The sequence below is a fragment of the Chlorocebus sabaeus genome, chromosome 9, assembly GCF_047675955.1.
Source record: "Chlorocebus sabaeus isolate Y175 chromosome 9, mChlSab1.0.hap1, whole genome shotgun sequence".
In the NCBI taxonomy this organism is placed as follows: Eukaryota; Metazoa; Chordata; class Mammalia; order Primates; family Cercopithecidae; genus Chlorocebus; species Chlorocebus sabaeus.
The window spans coordinates 15,017,954-15,032,686 of NC_132912.1; the positions used below are offsets into that span (position 1 = coordinate 15,017,954).

The window sequence follows — 14,733 nt, forward strand, 5'->3', positions numbered from 1 at the left end:
GTGAGCAGAGGTTGCACCACTGCACTCCAGCCTGGCGACAGAGAAAAGAAAAAGAAATAGATTTTTTTTTTCTTTTTTGAGACAGAGTCTTGCTCTGTCACCGAGGTTCGAGTGCAGGGGGCCGATCTCGGCTCACTGCAAGCTCCACTTCCTGGGTTCATGCCATTCTTCTGCCTCAGCCTCTGCAGCAGCTGGGACTACAGGCACCCACCACCTCGCCCAGCCAACTTTTTTGTATTTTTAGTAGAGACGGGGTTTCACCGTGTTAGCCAGGGTGGTCTCAATCTCCTGACCTCGTGATCCGCCTGCCTTGGCCTCCCAAAGTGCTGGGATTACAGGCATGAGCCACCGGACCTGGCCCCAATAAATATATTTTATCATATTGAGAAAGCTCTTTTTTTTTTGTTGAGACGGAGTCTCGCTCTGTCGCCCAGGCTGGCGTGTAGTGGCGCCATCTTGGCTCACTGCAAGCTCCACCTCCCGGGTTCACACCATTCTCCTGCCTCAGCCTCCCGAGTAGCTGGGACTACAGACGCCCATCACCACTCCTGGCTAATTTTTTTGTATTTTTAGTAGAGACGAGGTTTCACTGTATTAACCAGGATGTTCTCGATCTCCTGACCTTGTGATCCTCCCACCTCGGCCTCCCAAAGTACTGGGATTACAGGCGTGAGCCACCGTGCCCGGCCTTCTTTCCTTTCTTTCTTTCTTTCTTGAGAGGTTCTCACTCTGTCATCTGTCATCCAGGCTGGAGTATAGTGGCACAATCAGGGCTCACTGCAGCCTCGAACTCCCAGGCTCAGGTGATCCTCCCACCTCAGCCTCCCAAGTAGCTGGGACCACAGGCGCATGCCACCACACCCACTTGGGTAATTTTTGTATTTTTTGTGGAGATGGAGTTTCACCATGTTGCCCAGGCTAGTCTTGAACTCCTAGTAGGCTCAAGAGATCCGCCCACCTCGGCCTCCGAAAGTGCTGGGATTACAGGTATGAACCACTGCGCTTGGCCTTTTCTATTTTTAAAGGAGTTTTAATATGAAGTGGGTGTTGTATTTTTACATGTGTGTTTTTGGACACCAGTGATGATCTTATGGGTTTTTTTTTATATTTATCTTAAAGCTATATAATGAATAAATAATTTCCTAATATGGAACTATCATTGTATACTTGGGATATACCTTACTTGGTTATGAGGAGGTATTCTTTTTTTATTCTGCAATAATTTATAATTTTTATATTATTTATGCTAACTGAGCATGAAAGGTTAGATGGACCATTTCAGGCTTCTCTACCTGACCTATATCGTCTGAACAAACTGACCCCTTTTAACATAAACACTGAAAAGGGGAGCAGTCCTAGTTTTTAGTGGCACTGGTTTAAAGGAGTGCCTTAGCTGCTTGGCTCCATCTCATCCTCTCATCTCTGGGTGAGAAGCTGTCAGTGGCCTCTTCAGGACCACTGATTATCAGTAGGTCCCAAGTCGTCTCTATGGGGAATCAGAGGCATATGATTCTCAGGCATCATCTGAACAAGGTGTCTATCATAAACTGAGTATAACAATCCTGTTCCCTAACCCAGGCTTAGTCCTTTTCTGATGTTTCTTCTTTCCACCTCCCTTCTTGTGTCCACAGAGCATGACTTGCTCTTAATAACCTCTTCTAAGGTTGTGACATTATAAGCAGAGGCAGCTGTGTCTGCTGCTTCTCCCTGCTCCTCTTCTTTTTTGCCTTTCTGCCTCTCACTCTTACCCTCTTTAACAACTCCTGAGATGCATTCAAAGAAATAGGGAGTTTAATCTATTTTGACTCAGGTGCTTGAACTTAGAAGGCCTTAGAAATGAGACATCTCAGGAAGTAATGAAGGTTAATTGGAGTTACAGGGGTGGGCCCTGATCCGATAGAATTATTGTTGTCATGAGAAGAAAGCTGGTTCTGACCGCCCTCCCTCCCCCTCCCACCAAAATGTACCAAAAAAGAGGTCGTGTGAGGACACAGTGGGATGGTGGCCACCTACAAGCCACGAAAAGAGACCTCAGAATGGTCTACATTGCTGGCACCTGTATCTTGGATTTCCCAAAAAAAGTTGGCTGGGTGTGGTGGCACATCCCTATAGTCCCAGCTGCTCGGGAGACTGAAGCAGGAGGATCACTGGAGCATCGCTGGAGCCCAGGAATGTGAGGCTGCAGTGAGCTATGACTGTACCACTGCAACTCCAGCCCGGGTGACAAGGCAAGACTCTGTCTCCAAAAAAAATAAATAAATAAAAAGTCAATATTTTCCAAGGTTGGTTGTTTTGTTTGTTTTCTTTGTTTTTTGCATAGCACCACTTACTATTTATTAATAAAGCTTTTTTGATGTTGAATATGAGATATTTGAAAAGGCATATTCTGCATTTTTGTTCTCCTGGTATTTACCTGGGATCATAAAATTTAGAGAAGATTGCTCTTTTTACTTACTCCAAACTGATCTTTTCAAGATCTTTGCCAAGGAAAACCTACTTAAAAAAAAAAAAAATCCTTCAGCTAATGTTCCTCATGCTCACACCTGGAGATGCATAGGGTGTCCCTCATTACTTCATACTGAATGTGAAAGAGGCCTAGCTTTCATCAGTTGGTCCTCTGCCTCAGTGAGCAGTGAGATCATCCATAAAGACTGTGAAATAGGAAGTGTCTGTTGATTTCCCTTCTTAGGTTATATATTAATCCAATACTCTGAATGCCCATGGAATCATAAGTGTTCAGTGGATGAATCAGTGAGCAACTTAAGGGATTTATAATTTAAGGAAGCAATTTTATATGAAGTTCTTCAGACAAAAGATTTAATCAATGGTATCAGCCATTTAAAATGCAGTTGTATAAAACAGCTCTTTTTCCTCAAGAAACTTAACATTCTTCTATGGTAAAGGCAAAGAAGTTTATGGCACAGTTTTCACTAAGAGAGAATAGCAATATTTGTCACAAAAATTCTTTAAAATTCAAACTTTAAAAAAAAAACCTTAGTGCAAAATATTGATATATTTTCTATTCAAGTGACTATTTGTGGTTAAGCCTCTTTTGCACAGTATTATGAACCACATATGTAGCTCTACTGTATTTTGTAATGGTGAGATTTCCTCATTTTAAATTTTGTTGTGAGTAAAGAATATGTTAAATATCTATAATATGTTAAATATATATGTTTATGTATTTATAGGTTAAATATAACATGTTAATATATAGGCTTTTTTTGTATTTTATTTTTACACACGATGAAGATGACTCAGTCTATTACACTTAATTTTGAGACACTGCATTCTTCTAAAAGTAAACAACTGAAAATTATTTTTATTCTCTAGGTTGTCCTTTGCGGAGGGTCTTCTCGAATCCCAAAGCTACAGCAACTGATTAAAGATCTTTTCCCAGCTGTTGAGCTTCTCAATTCTATCCCTCCTGATGAAGTGATCCCTATTGGTGCAGCTATAGAAGCAGGAATTCTTATTGGGAAAGAAAACCTGTTGGTGGAAGACTCTCTTATGATAGAGTGTTCAGCCAGAGATATTTTAGTTAAGGTATGTTTAGCTTCTCTATACTAGTTAAAGTATGTTTAGCTTTTCTATACTTTCCTTAAAAATAGTAAATTAATTGCCGTAAGTTTTTATACATAGCATGATGTTACAATAAAACCCTGTATACTGGCAGAGGTTTTAAATTTAGGTTTATAATCCTACTTTTAAGGAATGTCTTATATTCTTTTAGTTAATATTTCTCTAACCTGTTAGTTTTTTAGAAAAATAAAAGTTAGGCATAATATTAATCATAAGTTAATATAGATAGAGGTATGTTTCAATATATTTTTAAATACAGTGGAGTGGGATTTAGGATTATTTCTATTTTGTTCTCTTTGCCTAGTGTCCTGATTATCAATAAGGAATATATTTCTCATTTATAATGGGAAGATTTTTTTTCAATTGTAAAGATAAATACCAAAGAGTATGCACCTTGTTTCCTGCTAACTAGGGTGTGGACGAATCAGGAGCCAGTAGATTCACAGTGCTATTTCCATCAGGGACTCCTTTGCCAGCTCGAAGACAACACACATTGCAAGCTCCTGGAAGCATATCTTCAGTGTGCCTTGAACTCTATGAGTCTGACGGGAAGAACTCTGCCAAAGAGGAAACCAAGTTTGCACAGGTAAATACATAAAGTTAGACACATTAAACTGTTCAACTTTGCTTTCTGGATTAGATTTCAGTTCAATATCTTAATACAAAATGTATATATATAAAGGACACCAAATACATTTTTATGAAGGATTTTATGAAGGCTCATTTCTGAAAATGAACTTGTGTATACTCATTTTTGAAAGAGGGAAGAAATAGGCAATTTTAATTTGAAAGAGTTCTGGGTATTTAGACTGCTTCTTTGTTGTGCTCTTGGCCTCCCTCGGTAGTTAGGTAAGTGGAAGGGGAGAATTTTATTTTTTGGTTCATGCTAAATGCACATTATTGTATGCATTTTATAGATGATTAAGAAGTTGGCCTGTGATAGCAAATAACCTTTATTTTCTTGGTCAAGCTAGGGTTTCTCCTCAAGTTGGTTTCATTTCTGAGCCCATGACATGCTCTTCCCATTGTGCCATGCGGCCTCTGAGACAAGATAGGTTTGCTTTTTTAAAATACCACGTGCATATCTCATACTATATGACCCTCTGTATGCTTTACGAAGAGTGAGGTAGAGCCATGTTATTTACTTTTAGAAACATGTCTGAGAAATGCAGTTGCATTAAAACACACACACACACACAGACTGCAGCACAGTATTTGTATTACGATGCCATTTGTATCTAAATAAAAAGTCTGGGAGCATGAATGTGTGTGAGGAGGTGGTGTTTGAGTAGGGGTGCATTTTCAGATATCCATGCATTTATACAGAAAATATATATAGGTACTTAAACCATATTCCAGAAACTTCACAGTAGGTAAATAAGTTTGAAGGTACCAAGAGGGTTTTTTTGACTTCTGACACTTTATACTGAATTTTTTACAAACAGCACAGGACATGAGCATGAATTACTTTTATAGTAAAAATTAAATATAGGTAACAAAAAAGAATGTACTTTTTTTTTTTTTGAGACAGAATCTTGCTCTGTTGCCCAGGCTGGAGTGCAGTGGCACCATCTCGGCTCATTGTCTTTGCAAGCTCCACCTCCCAGGTTCACGCCATTCTCCTGCCTCAGCCTCCCGAGTAGCCGGGACTACAGGCACCCACCACCACGCCTGGCTAATTTTTTGTATTCTTAGTAGAGATGGGGTTTTACCGTGTTAGCCAGGATGGTCTCAATCTCCTGACCTCGTGATTCACCCGCCTCGGCCTCCCAAAGCAGTATTGTTTTTTAAAAAATATATGCACATTCAGAGAAGTCCAGAATGCCTAGCTTTTTTGAGAAGACAGGGTGTTTATTAGTGATGAGGTATCGTGCGTGTGTGTGTGAGTGGTGTATGTAAAGAGATACATATCTTTAGCTCACATACCTAATTTTTTTTTTTTTTTTTTTTTTGAGACGGCAGCTTGCTCTGTCACCCAGGCCAGAATGCAGTGACATGATTTCAGCTCACTGCAACCTCTACCCCATGGGTTCAACTGATTCTCCTGCCTCAGCCTTCTGAGTAGCTGGGACTACAGGCATGCACCACCACGCCTGGCTAATATTTGTGTTTTTAGTAGAGACAGTTTCACTATGTTGACCAGGCTGGTTTCAAACTCCTGACCTAAGGTGATCTGCCTGCCTTAGCCTCCCAAACTGCTGGGATTACAGGCATGAGCCACTATGCCTGGCCACATATTTATTTTCTAATTCCAACAAAAGAGTAATGAAAACACACACATGCATAACATACCTGGGCTGCACCTCAGACTTACCAACTTGGAATCTATTGGTAAAGTTTGAAAAGCACTTCCACATGAATTGGTTTGTGTGTGTCTAAGAACCTTCCCATGCACCAGGTTTTTGAACTCAGTATTTCCTTCGCTCTTCTCTCACACTTCCATTACCTTTTTCTTCACATCCTCTCTGAGACTCCACAGCTGCTGCTACTATATCCTAACTTAAAGATGCCAGGAGGAGAGTTAGCCATGTAACACTGAATTTGGAAGAGAATCTTTCAGAGTTCCCATCTGTTCTAACCTTATTTTACAAATGAGTAAAACAAGGTACTTAGTATAACTTAGGTTATTAAACTTGAGCTTGGCTAAGCCTAAAGTCACGGCAGAATTCCATATCTGGTTTCTTGATATACTATTCTTTAGGAAACTGAGGAATTTTATAGTAAATTCATTACCATCTCTTACTTACAGATATAATCTTAGTTGTACAAAAGAGTTTGCCATGTTTTTAAGTAGGTGGTTTTCCAAGTGTATTTAAAATGCTTTTTTTTTTTGTTAAGTATATATAGAAAGGTTGCCAAATTATAATTTGCATGTTACTGGGAATGGCTTACTTACCAAAAAAGAAAAGTAGCCTTTATTTTCTGAAACTAATAGTACATCTTAGAAAAAATCATTTTAATCTAGGACATGACATTTAGAAGGGACAAATGCATTAGTTATCTTATGGGCCCTCCTTCCGGGGGAGACATTTCAGCTTAAGAAAGCTTCACTCCTATTATCTGAATTCTGATTCAGTGGTAGGAGAATTGAAAACTGCCCTATTTTAAAAAGGTTTGTTTCAGTGGTAAATAAGCTTTGGTCCATTGCAATAATTGATACATCAGTTCATTTATGTCAAAATGCTGAATTCTCTTCATATTGTTTTTGCATAAACAGGTTGTACTCCAGGATTTAGATAAAAAAGAAAATGGATTACGTGATATATTAGCTGTTCTTACTATGAAAAGGTAAAAAAATTAAACTTCTGTTGTTAAGAAAATTCAATTTGATACTTGACCATTTTTTGATTTTACTGATTTTTTCACTCATTGTCATTCTAGAAAAAACATTAAAAACCTACAGAGGTTTTTATCAGTGAATTACATTTTTTGCCCCCAAAATTACTATATTTTACAAAGAAAAGTCATTTCCATCTTGAATATTTTAGGATATTTTCTTTATTTTGGCTATCATCAATATTTTCTTTATTTTGGCTATCATCAACCTAAGAAACTGATGTGTGCTCAGTTGAGATGTAATTTACCAATTTCTAGTATAATTTTCTAAAGTTTATATAACTGTTACTATTTGCCCTGTGAAAGGGTAAGTTTGTTTCTTTATTGCTAAGTTTTCTAAGAAATTTAGAAAATTTAAATGCAAAATTTTTCTAAGAAAAATAATTTACGAATTAAATTCAGCTATTGCCATTTTCCTAACCACAAGCTACCCATACTACTATGTATTACAAGTAAATCCTTTCCAAATTAAACTTAAAAGACAACTTACTCCATAAACGATACATAGCAAGAATATAGAATTTATCAGGGTGAGTTTGCCTTGACCTAGTCTTGAAAATAGCATGCTGCATCTGGAGCTTATATAAAGTCTTAAACCTAAGGTGTTTGTCATCATGGGTTTTCAAGAAATATAACCATGATCTTAGTGGTCTGGAAGGAAGTTCCTAAGAATAACTAGCTAAATATAACATATGATACTTACTAAATTTACAGACACTGAGATTGTGTGTATTCTTTACATTAATACCCTTCTTTTGAAAATTAAAATTAACCCTTGTTTACTGAAAGCCCTCAAGTAACTTGTTACAGACTTTATGTTTTTATAACATGAGCTTATGAAATGTTCTTTATTTTTTTGTCTGTTTAGGGATGGATCTTTACATGTGACATGCACAGATCAAGAAACTGGAAAATGTGAAGCAATCTCTATTGAGGTAGCATCTTAGTGTTCTAGAGAAATCAAGAATTTTTATAAACAAGAATATCAACATTTGGTTTTGTGTATAAGTGGCGTTTGTATTAAAATACTTTTTCAATGAACTGTATAAACTATGTTTTATTAAACTACAATATATCAGTAAGTGTTGCAACTCTTCTTTGTTTTTGATGTACAATAACCTCTTATTACTGGGAAATATATGGAAGTTTTTTTTTTATCATGAAGCTATTTAGAATTAAACTGAGTTGGTTGAAAGAATTTTCTATGACATTTAATTTTAAAAGATCTTCTATTGGTTCTTGTTAGATAACCAAGAGAACAATTAAAAGTCATTGACATTAATTGAAAAAACTTGCAGGACCATATACAAAGTAAGATGCCTTTTTTTGTTTGTTTTTGTTTTTAGAGACAGGATTTTGCGCTGTCACCCAGGCTCAAGTGCAGTTGTGGGATCATATCTCACAGCAGCCTCGAACTGCTGGGCTCAAGCAGTCTTCCTGCCTTAGCCTCCCATGTAGCCGGGACTACAGATGTGCACCATCACACCTGGCAAATTTTTTTTTGTTCTGTTTTGTTTTTTTGGAGAGACGTAACATCCTGCTATGTTGCCCAGGATGGTCTCAAACTGCTGGTCTCAAGTGATCCTCCCGCCTTAGCCCCCCAAAGTGCTGGGATTACAGGCATAAGCCACAGCCATTTTTTAAGTAAACTGATAAACTCAACAACTAGGAGAGGGGCTTTTACTTTCTACAGTTTTGTTTAGTTTATTTCTTTTCCTCCAACCAACATGTTTTTCTTTTGAAATTAAAAGATCTCTTTAGGGCGGGGCATGGTGGCTCACACCTGTAATTCAAATACTTTGGGAGGCAGAGACAGGTGGATCACTTGAGGCCAGGAGTTCCAGACCAGCCTGGCCAATGTGGTGAAACCCCATCTCTACTAAAAATACAAAAAATTATTTGGGTGTGGTGGTGTGCGCCTGTAGTCCCAGCAACTCCGGAGGCTGAATCCCTTGAACCCAGGAGTCAGAGGTTGCAGTGAGCCAAAATCATGCCACTGCACTCCAGCCTGGGCGACAGAGTGAGACTCCATCTCAAAAAGAGAGAGAAAAAAGAGAAAAAGAGAGAGAGAGAGAAAAAAAAAAAATATTTAGTTTGAAGAGAAGGTTAGCCACATTCTGTTTACCAGAGAATATTCACTAGAGCCCTGAGATCCTCAGTGGGTTCCAATGAAAACTTATTCATGTTGGCTGCTATGGAGTTAGTTGGTAGTACTCTTCTAAAAGTTTTTAAAGATCCAGAAACAAAACTTAAATTTTTTCATCATTATTTTACATCAAATTATTGACAGAACCATGAAGAGAATTCAGATATGATTTTAAGTCCACAGAGTCTTTAAATACAGAAGCAGCTTTAAAGGTGTACTCTTTGTCTTAAGTTAGTAGTTATTTCTTAGGATCTTTTTTCAAAGTTATAGAAAATTTGAAATAAAAGTGATTTTGGTATAAGCAATTCAGTGGCTTCAGAACACAGGAAAACACCAACTGAACTAGTTTTACTGCTAAGTCTACATACTTTCAATTATGCTTTGAAAAACTGTTTTAGGATTTTATTTTGTGGTTATTGTTAGCTTTTAAAATAGATCTGGGATGCCAAACTATGTCCAGTGATTCAGATCTATCTCACCCCTGTTTTTGTAGATAAAATTTTATTAGAACACAGTCACACTCTAATTGTATAGGTGCTGGCTGTGGTGGTTTTCACATTACAGTGGCAGAGATGAATAGTTGCACAAAGGCTGTATGGCCCACAAAGCTTAAAATGTTTACTGTCTGGCCTTCTGTATAAAAAATTTGACACCTGAAGTAGATTATTGAAACTTATAGAATAAAATAACTTACTCTAAAGTTTTCTTCCATATTTATTTAATGCTTTACTTACTTGGCTCCTTTCCCCACTAGATTATTAAGCATTTGTGAGAGCAGAGACTCTGAGTCTTAATCACCATTTTGCCTCGGCCCCTACAACAGTACGTGAGCATAGTGGGTGTTCATAAGTGCTTATCAAATAAATGAATTATATGGAAGAAAAAATAATGTCATCTTTGTATGCTACAGGACAATGGCCAGTGAGTACATCTTTTGTATATTTTATGGTTTGTTTAGAAACATAAGGAAGGAAAGGAATAGCACTGCTGACCTTATTGGTCAGCTTTGCATGTTTGTTTGATTGTTTTCCCCTAGACTTACCCAATTTGAAATTGTCATCAATAAGTCCTCTACTGCCTAATGAAATTCTTCCACATTTTTTCGTACCCTCAGGTGACAAGTTTTTTCCTTGTGAATTTTTGATAGATTTGCCGACAAATTTTTCTAGTTTTTTTTTTTTTCAAGGTGAAAATAGCTTTAATTTTTTTCTGTTTATAAGAATGATACATAGTCAATATAAAATTCAAATGCCAAAAGAAAAAAATATAAAACATTCTTTATTCTACCATCCAGAATAGTAACTGTAAAAATTTTTGGTGAGTACCTTGATAATCTTTTCATGTACTTCCCAGTTATCTTTGTTACGTCATATGTATATCATAGCAAAGATAATTAGGAAGTACATGAGATACATGAAATTTAAATATATTCATGAAATGCAAATATATTTCATGAAATTTAAATATGTATATATTTAAATAATGTGGGGAAGTAGTCAAGTAAGTGAAGTATTACATAAATATGGAAGAAAAGTTTTGAAGAAGTCATTTTATTTTAGAAGTTTCAATAATCTACTTCAGGGGTCAAATTTTTTATATAAAAGGCCAGATAGTAAATATATACATATTTAAACTTAAACATTTTTACCACCAAAAGGTTATGTCAAATTATAGTTTTGCCTGTTTACATCTGACATTGTCTGAAGAACAGAGCCAAATATAAAAATAGGAAGAAATACCTGATGTGAAAGTCTCAGAACGTGTCTTAGTTTGGACTGCTATAATAAAGTACCATAGTCTGGGGGTGGCTTGTAAATATCAGAAATGTATTACAGTTCTGGAGGCTGGAAGTCAGATCAGGTGCTGGACCAGGCTGGAAGCGTGGCCGGGTTCTGATGAGGGCTCCCTTTTGGGTTGCCAGCTATCTTTATAACCTCACATGAAGGATAGAGGGCGAGAGAGCTCTGAAGGGTCCCTTTTGTAAGGGTGCTAATCCCATGCATGCAGGCTCCACCTTCATGATCTAATCACCTCTCAAAGGCCCTGCCTCCCAATACCATCACCTTGGGGGTGAGGATTTCAACACTGGAATTTTTCAGAGATGCAAATGTTCAGTCTTTAACAGGAGGCCACAAAATATTCATCACAAACTGAAAGCTTTTATATGTATAAGAATTCTTAAAAGTACCAGAGCATAAAAGTTCTATGGGAAAAATCACGATATCTAAAATGATGAGTGACCATATAATATAATACTGTTATTTGCTTGAATTCATTATCTCATTTTAAAATTTTTATCTCATCACAATTCCATGAATAGTTGTACTGTGTAGAGAGTAATATGGCATGTGTTATTTCTGTTTTCCAGATAATAGATTCAGAGCAGTTAAGTAAGTTATCCAAGGTCTCACAGTAAATAAATGGTGGATTTCAAACTAACATTCAGACGCTTATTTTGTAAACTTAATTTTTCTTGATTGCTTACTATTCTAAGCACATTACATGCATTATTTCATTTAAATTCACATTCTTAATCTGGGTGTTCATTCTACGATTCTTTGCCTCTCAGAAGAGAACGTTTATTTCAGTAGAAGAGGAGACACTCCAGAAATCATGTGGTTTTTGTGAAAAAAATACTGGGAAAGGGTCATGACTCTCTGCTTTTCCCTTGAGGACTCTGGTGTGTGTCTCTCAGTGGCTTTTTATTTCTCTCTCCATTTATAGCCAGGATTTACCAAGACCCTCAAATATTCAGTCCCAGGACCCCTTTACAGTCTTAAAAATAACATTTGGAGAACCCAAAGAGTTTTTGCTTGTTACATATACATAAAATGTAATTATATAACTATATAAGTAGTTACCATATGGAAATTAAAACCAATTTTAAAAATTATTTCTAAGTAACAAAAAAGATAATATGAATAACATTTTTATGAGAAATAACTTTTCTAAGACAAAAATTTAGTGGCAAGGGTGATATCTGGGGTTTTATTTTTTGTTTTTTGTCTTGAGACAGGGTCTTGCTCTGTTGCCCAGCCTGGAATGTAGTGGTTTGATCATAGCTTACTACAGCCTCAAACTCCTGGGCTCAAGCGATCCTCCCATCTCAGCTTCCTGAGTAGCTGGGACCACAGGCACGTGCCAACACGTCCAGCTAATTTTTTATTAGGGTTGCCCTGGCTGGTCTCAAGCAGTTCTCCTGCCTCAGCCTCCCAAAGTGCTAACATTATACGTGCGAGCCACTCTGCCTAGCCAAAAGCAGTATTTTGTATTTTTTCAAGTCTCTTTAATGTCTGGCTTAATAGAAGATAGCTATGTTCTGGTATCTGCTTCTTCGTTCAACGTGTTGCAATATTCAAATTGTGTAACCTCTGGAAAATTCCACTGTGTACGCATGAGCCAAGGCAGGCAGAGAACATGTTGGTCTGAAAATAGTTCTGTGCTCATGAACCCTCTGAAGGGTCTTGGGGTCCCCATTACCATACCTGGAGAATTCCTGCTCTAGATAGTAAACACGGTGCTGAATGTTGAACAGACAGGACCTCATCTATGCACTGGAATGGATGAGATTCAAGACGAGAAACAAAGGAAACACTGAATTTACAAAATGGTGCGATACATTCATTACGTAAGTTTTTACTGAAACTAATCAAGACCAAAGAACAAAAACCAGACAAGATAATTGCAAATTTTGATAAGTGCTTTTTAAGGATTCAAAGTAGGGCTAAAGAATTAGGTAACATGCGAGGCCTCTGTCAATAGGTGGCGTTTAAGCTGAGACCCAAGTGATCTGAAGGTAGCCATGTAAGGAGGGGAAGGAGCCTGTCCTCTGAACCGGAAAGTAATTTACAGCTGCCTTCAGTGATTTGCTTTATCCGCTGCTCCTCTCACTGGGAAGTCAGCTCCATGAGGACTGGGTCTTTTGTCTTTCTCATCCGCTGCTATATTCCCAGCACCTATCAGGTGCCTGGCACATAGGAGATGCACAGTAAAAGATTTCTGGGTGAGTGGGGCCGAGGAAAGGCCTGGAGAATAATGAGTAAAGGGGAGTGGCACAAAGTGAGGTTAGAGACAGGATTCCAATCACTGGAGGTTTGAGTTTTATTCTGAATGTGCTGGGAAGTACTTAAAGCGGGGGGAAAGGCCTGTTCCTCTTTATATTTTAGGGTCATTTTTTCAGCTGCCTAGAAAATGGATTGAATGGGAGCAGTGGTGGAAGTGAAAACAGTTCAGCTGTTGTAGGACTTCAGTCGAGCAATGATGGCCTGGACTAAGGTCCAGAAGTGTATTTTTCTGGATATGTTCAATTGGAGATGTTTGTGCAACACCTAAGGGCATATGTCCATTAGGCACCGTGGATATTCTAGCCTGGAATTCAGGGCAGAGGCCAGGGTTGGAGACAAAGAGTTAGGAATCTTGTGTCAAGATGCAATTTAAATCCATGGGAATCGGGGCAGTCACATAGGGAGAGGGCGGAAGAGAAATGCAGTCCCAGGGCTACAGTCCCTTCCCTGAGGAACCCAGGCTGGACTGAGGAAAAGGAGCCAAAAAGGGATTCAGGAATGACCAGTGAGTAGCGAAGGCCGCTCCTTGGAGGGCTCTGAAAACATACAGGAGAGGCAATGAGTGCTTGGGGTCGGTTAGGACGGGAGGCTGTATCTTAAAGGGCCTGAAGGCATAATCCTAGATAGACTACGCCTTAAAGGGCCTGGATGCTCTTCCAGGTGATAGGGTTGGATAGGGCCTTTTATTCCTTATATCAAGGTAGTGAGATGCTCATCGTAGAAAATGATTAAATATGTAAAAAAGAGAAGCTAAAATCACTTCGAAAGGCTGTATTTCGTTATTTTCCTATACATTTTTTTTTCATAGTTAAAGCTGTATTTCAGGGGGATTTGTTTTGTTTTTGCTTAACACTAAAAGCTTCATGAACATCTTTTTAAGACGGCTAGACAGTATTTCATAATGGAATCAAATAACCAGTCCTTTAATGGTCTGCGTTTAAGTCCTTAGTAGACATCAAATGGCTTTCTGCCAGTTTTCGTTATTTGCTCTAAGATTTCTGCTTTAGGTTGTTTAAAACAGTCATATGGATGCGGCGTCAAGAATGGCTGGGGGGAGGGGGTGGAGACCAGGTGGGAGGCCCCCGGAGTCGCCCTGCAGCCTCCTTACCAACATGTCCTCTTCCTCCCGGCCCCCACCCGTCAGCAGGCCGAGCTCAGGAGCTTGTCAACAACACGGGAGCGGGGCTCGGGTCTCCTTACACATCTACCCAGTCCCAATTTACATTAAAAGTTGAGCCCAGGAGGTCGAGACTGCAGTGAGCCGTAATCGCGCCAATGCACTTGAGCTTGGTGACAGAGTGAGACCCCATCTCTTAAAAAATTCCAAGTCCGCACCTCCCCCCCACGACGATTCGTAAACCCCTTTTAAGCGTGAGAAGCACTGATGGAGACCGGCGGTTTCAGCTGTGCCGCACATTAGGATCAGCTGGGAGCTGGGCAGCACAGGCCACACCCCACACCAACCAGTCGGAATCCCGGCGACTGCACCAAGCCAGCGGAACCTCTCCAGCCGTGCCCATGTGCAGCCGCTTCCGAGGCCCGGTGCTCTAGGGAAGTGGGGTCGGGGGGAGCCTAACCATGGCCCGCCGGGCTGCGGTGGCTGCG

At 38.8% G+C, this 14,733-nt stretch overlaps 1 protein-coding gene across 1 annotated transcript in view; it reads left to right on the forward strand.

Annotated features, from left to right (window-relative positions):
- HSPA14 (heat shock protein family A (Hsp70) member 14) overlaps positions 1–7,997 on the forward strand; it is a 31,979-nt gene extending 23,982 nt beyond the window's left edge. The window contains exons 11-14 of the mRNA XM_008002339.3: positions 3,334–3,546; positions 3,995–4,168; positions 6,800–6,870; positions 7,787–7,997. Coding sequence (XP_008000530.1) covers positions 3,334–3,546; positions 3,995–4,168; positions 6,800–6,870; positions 7,787–7,865 — 537 coding nt within the window. The 3' untranslated portion in view covers positions 7,866–7,997. The remainder of the gene's footprint in view (positions 1–3,333; positions 3,547–3,994; positions 4,169–6,799; positions 6,871–7,786) is intronic.
- The last annotated feature ends 6,736 nt before the right edge of the window (positions 7,998–14,733 follow it).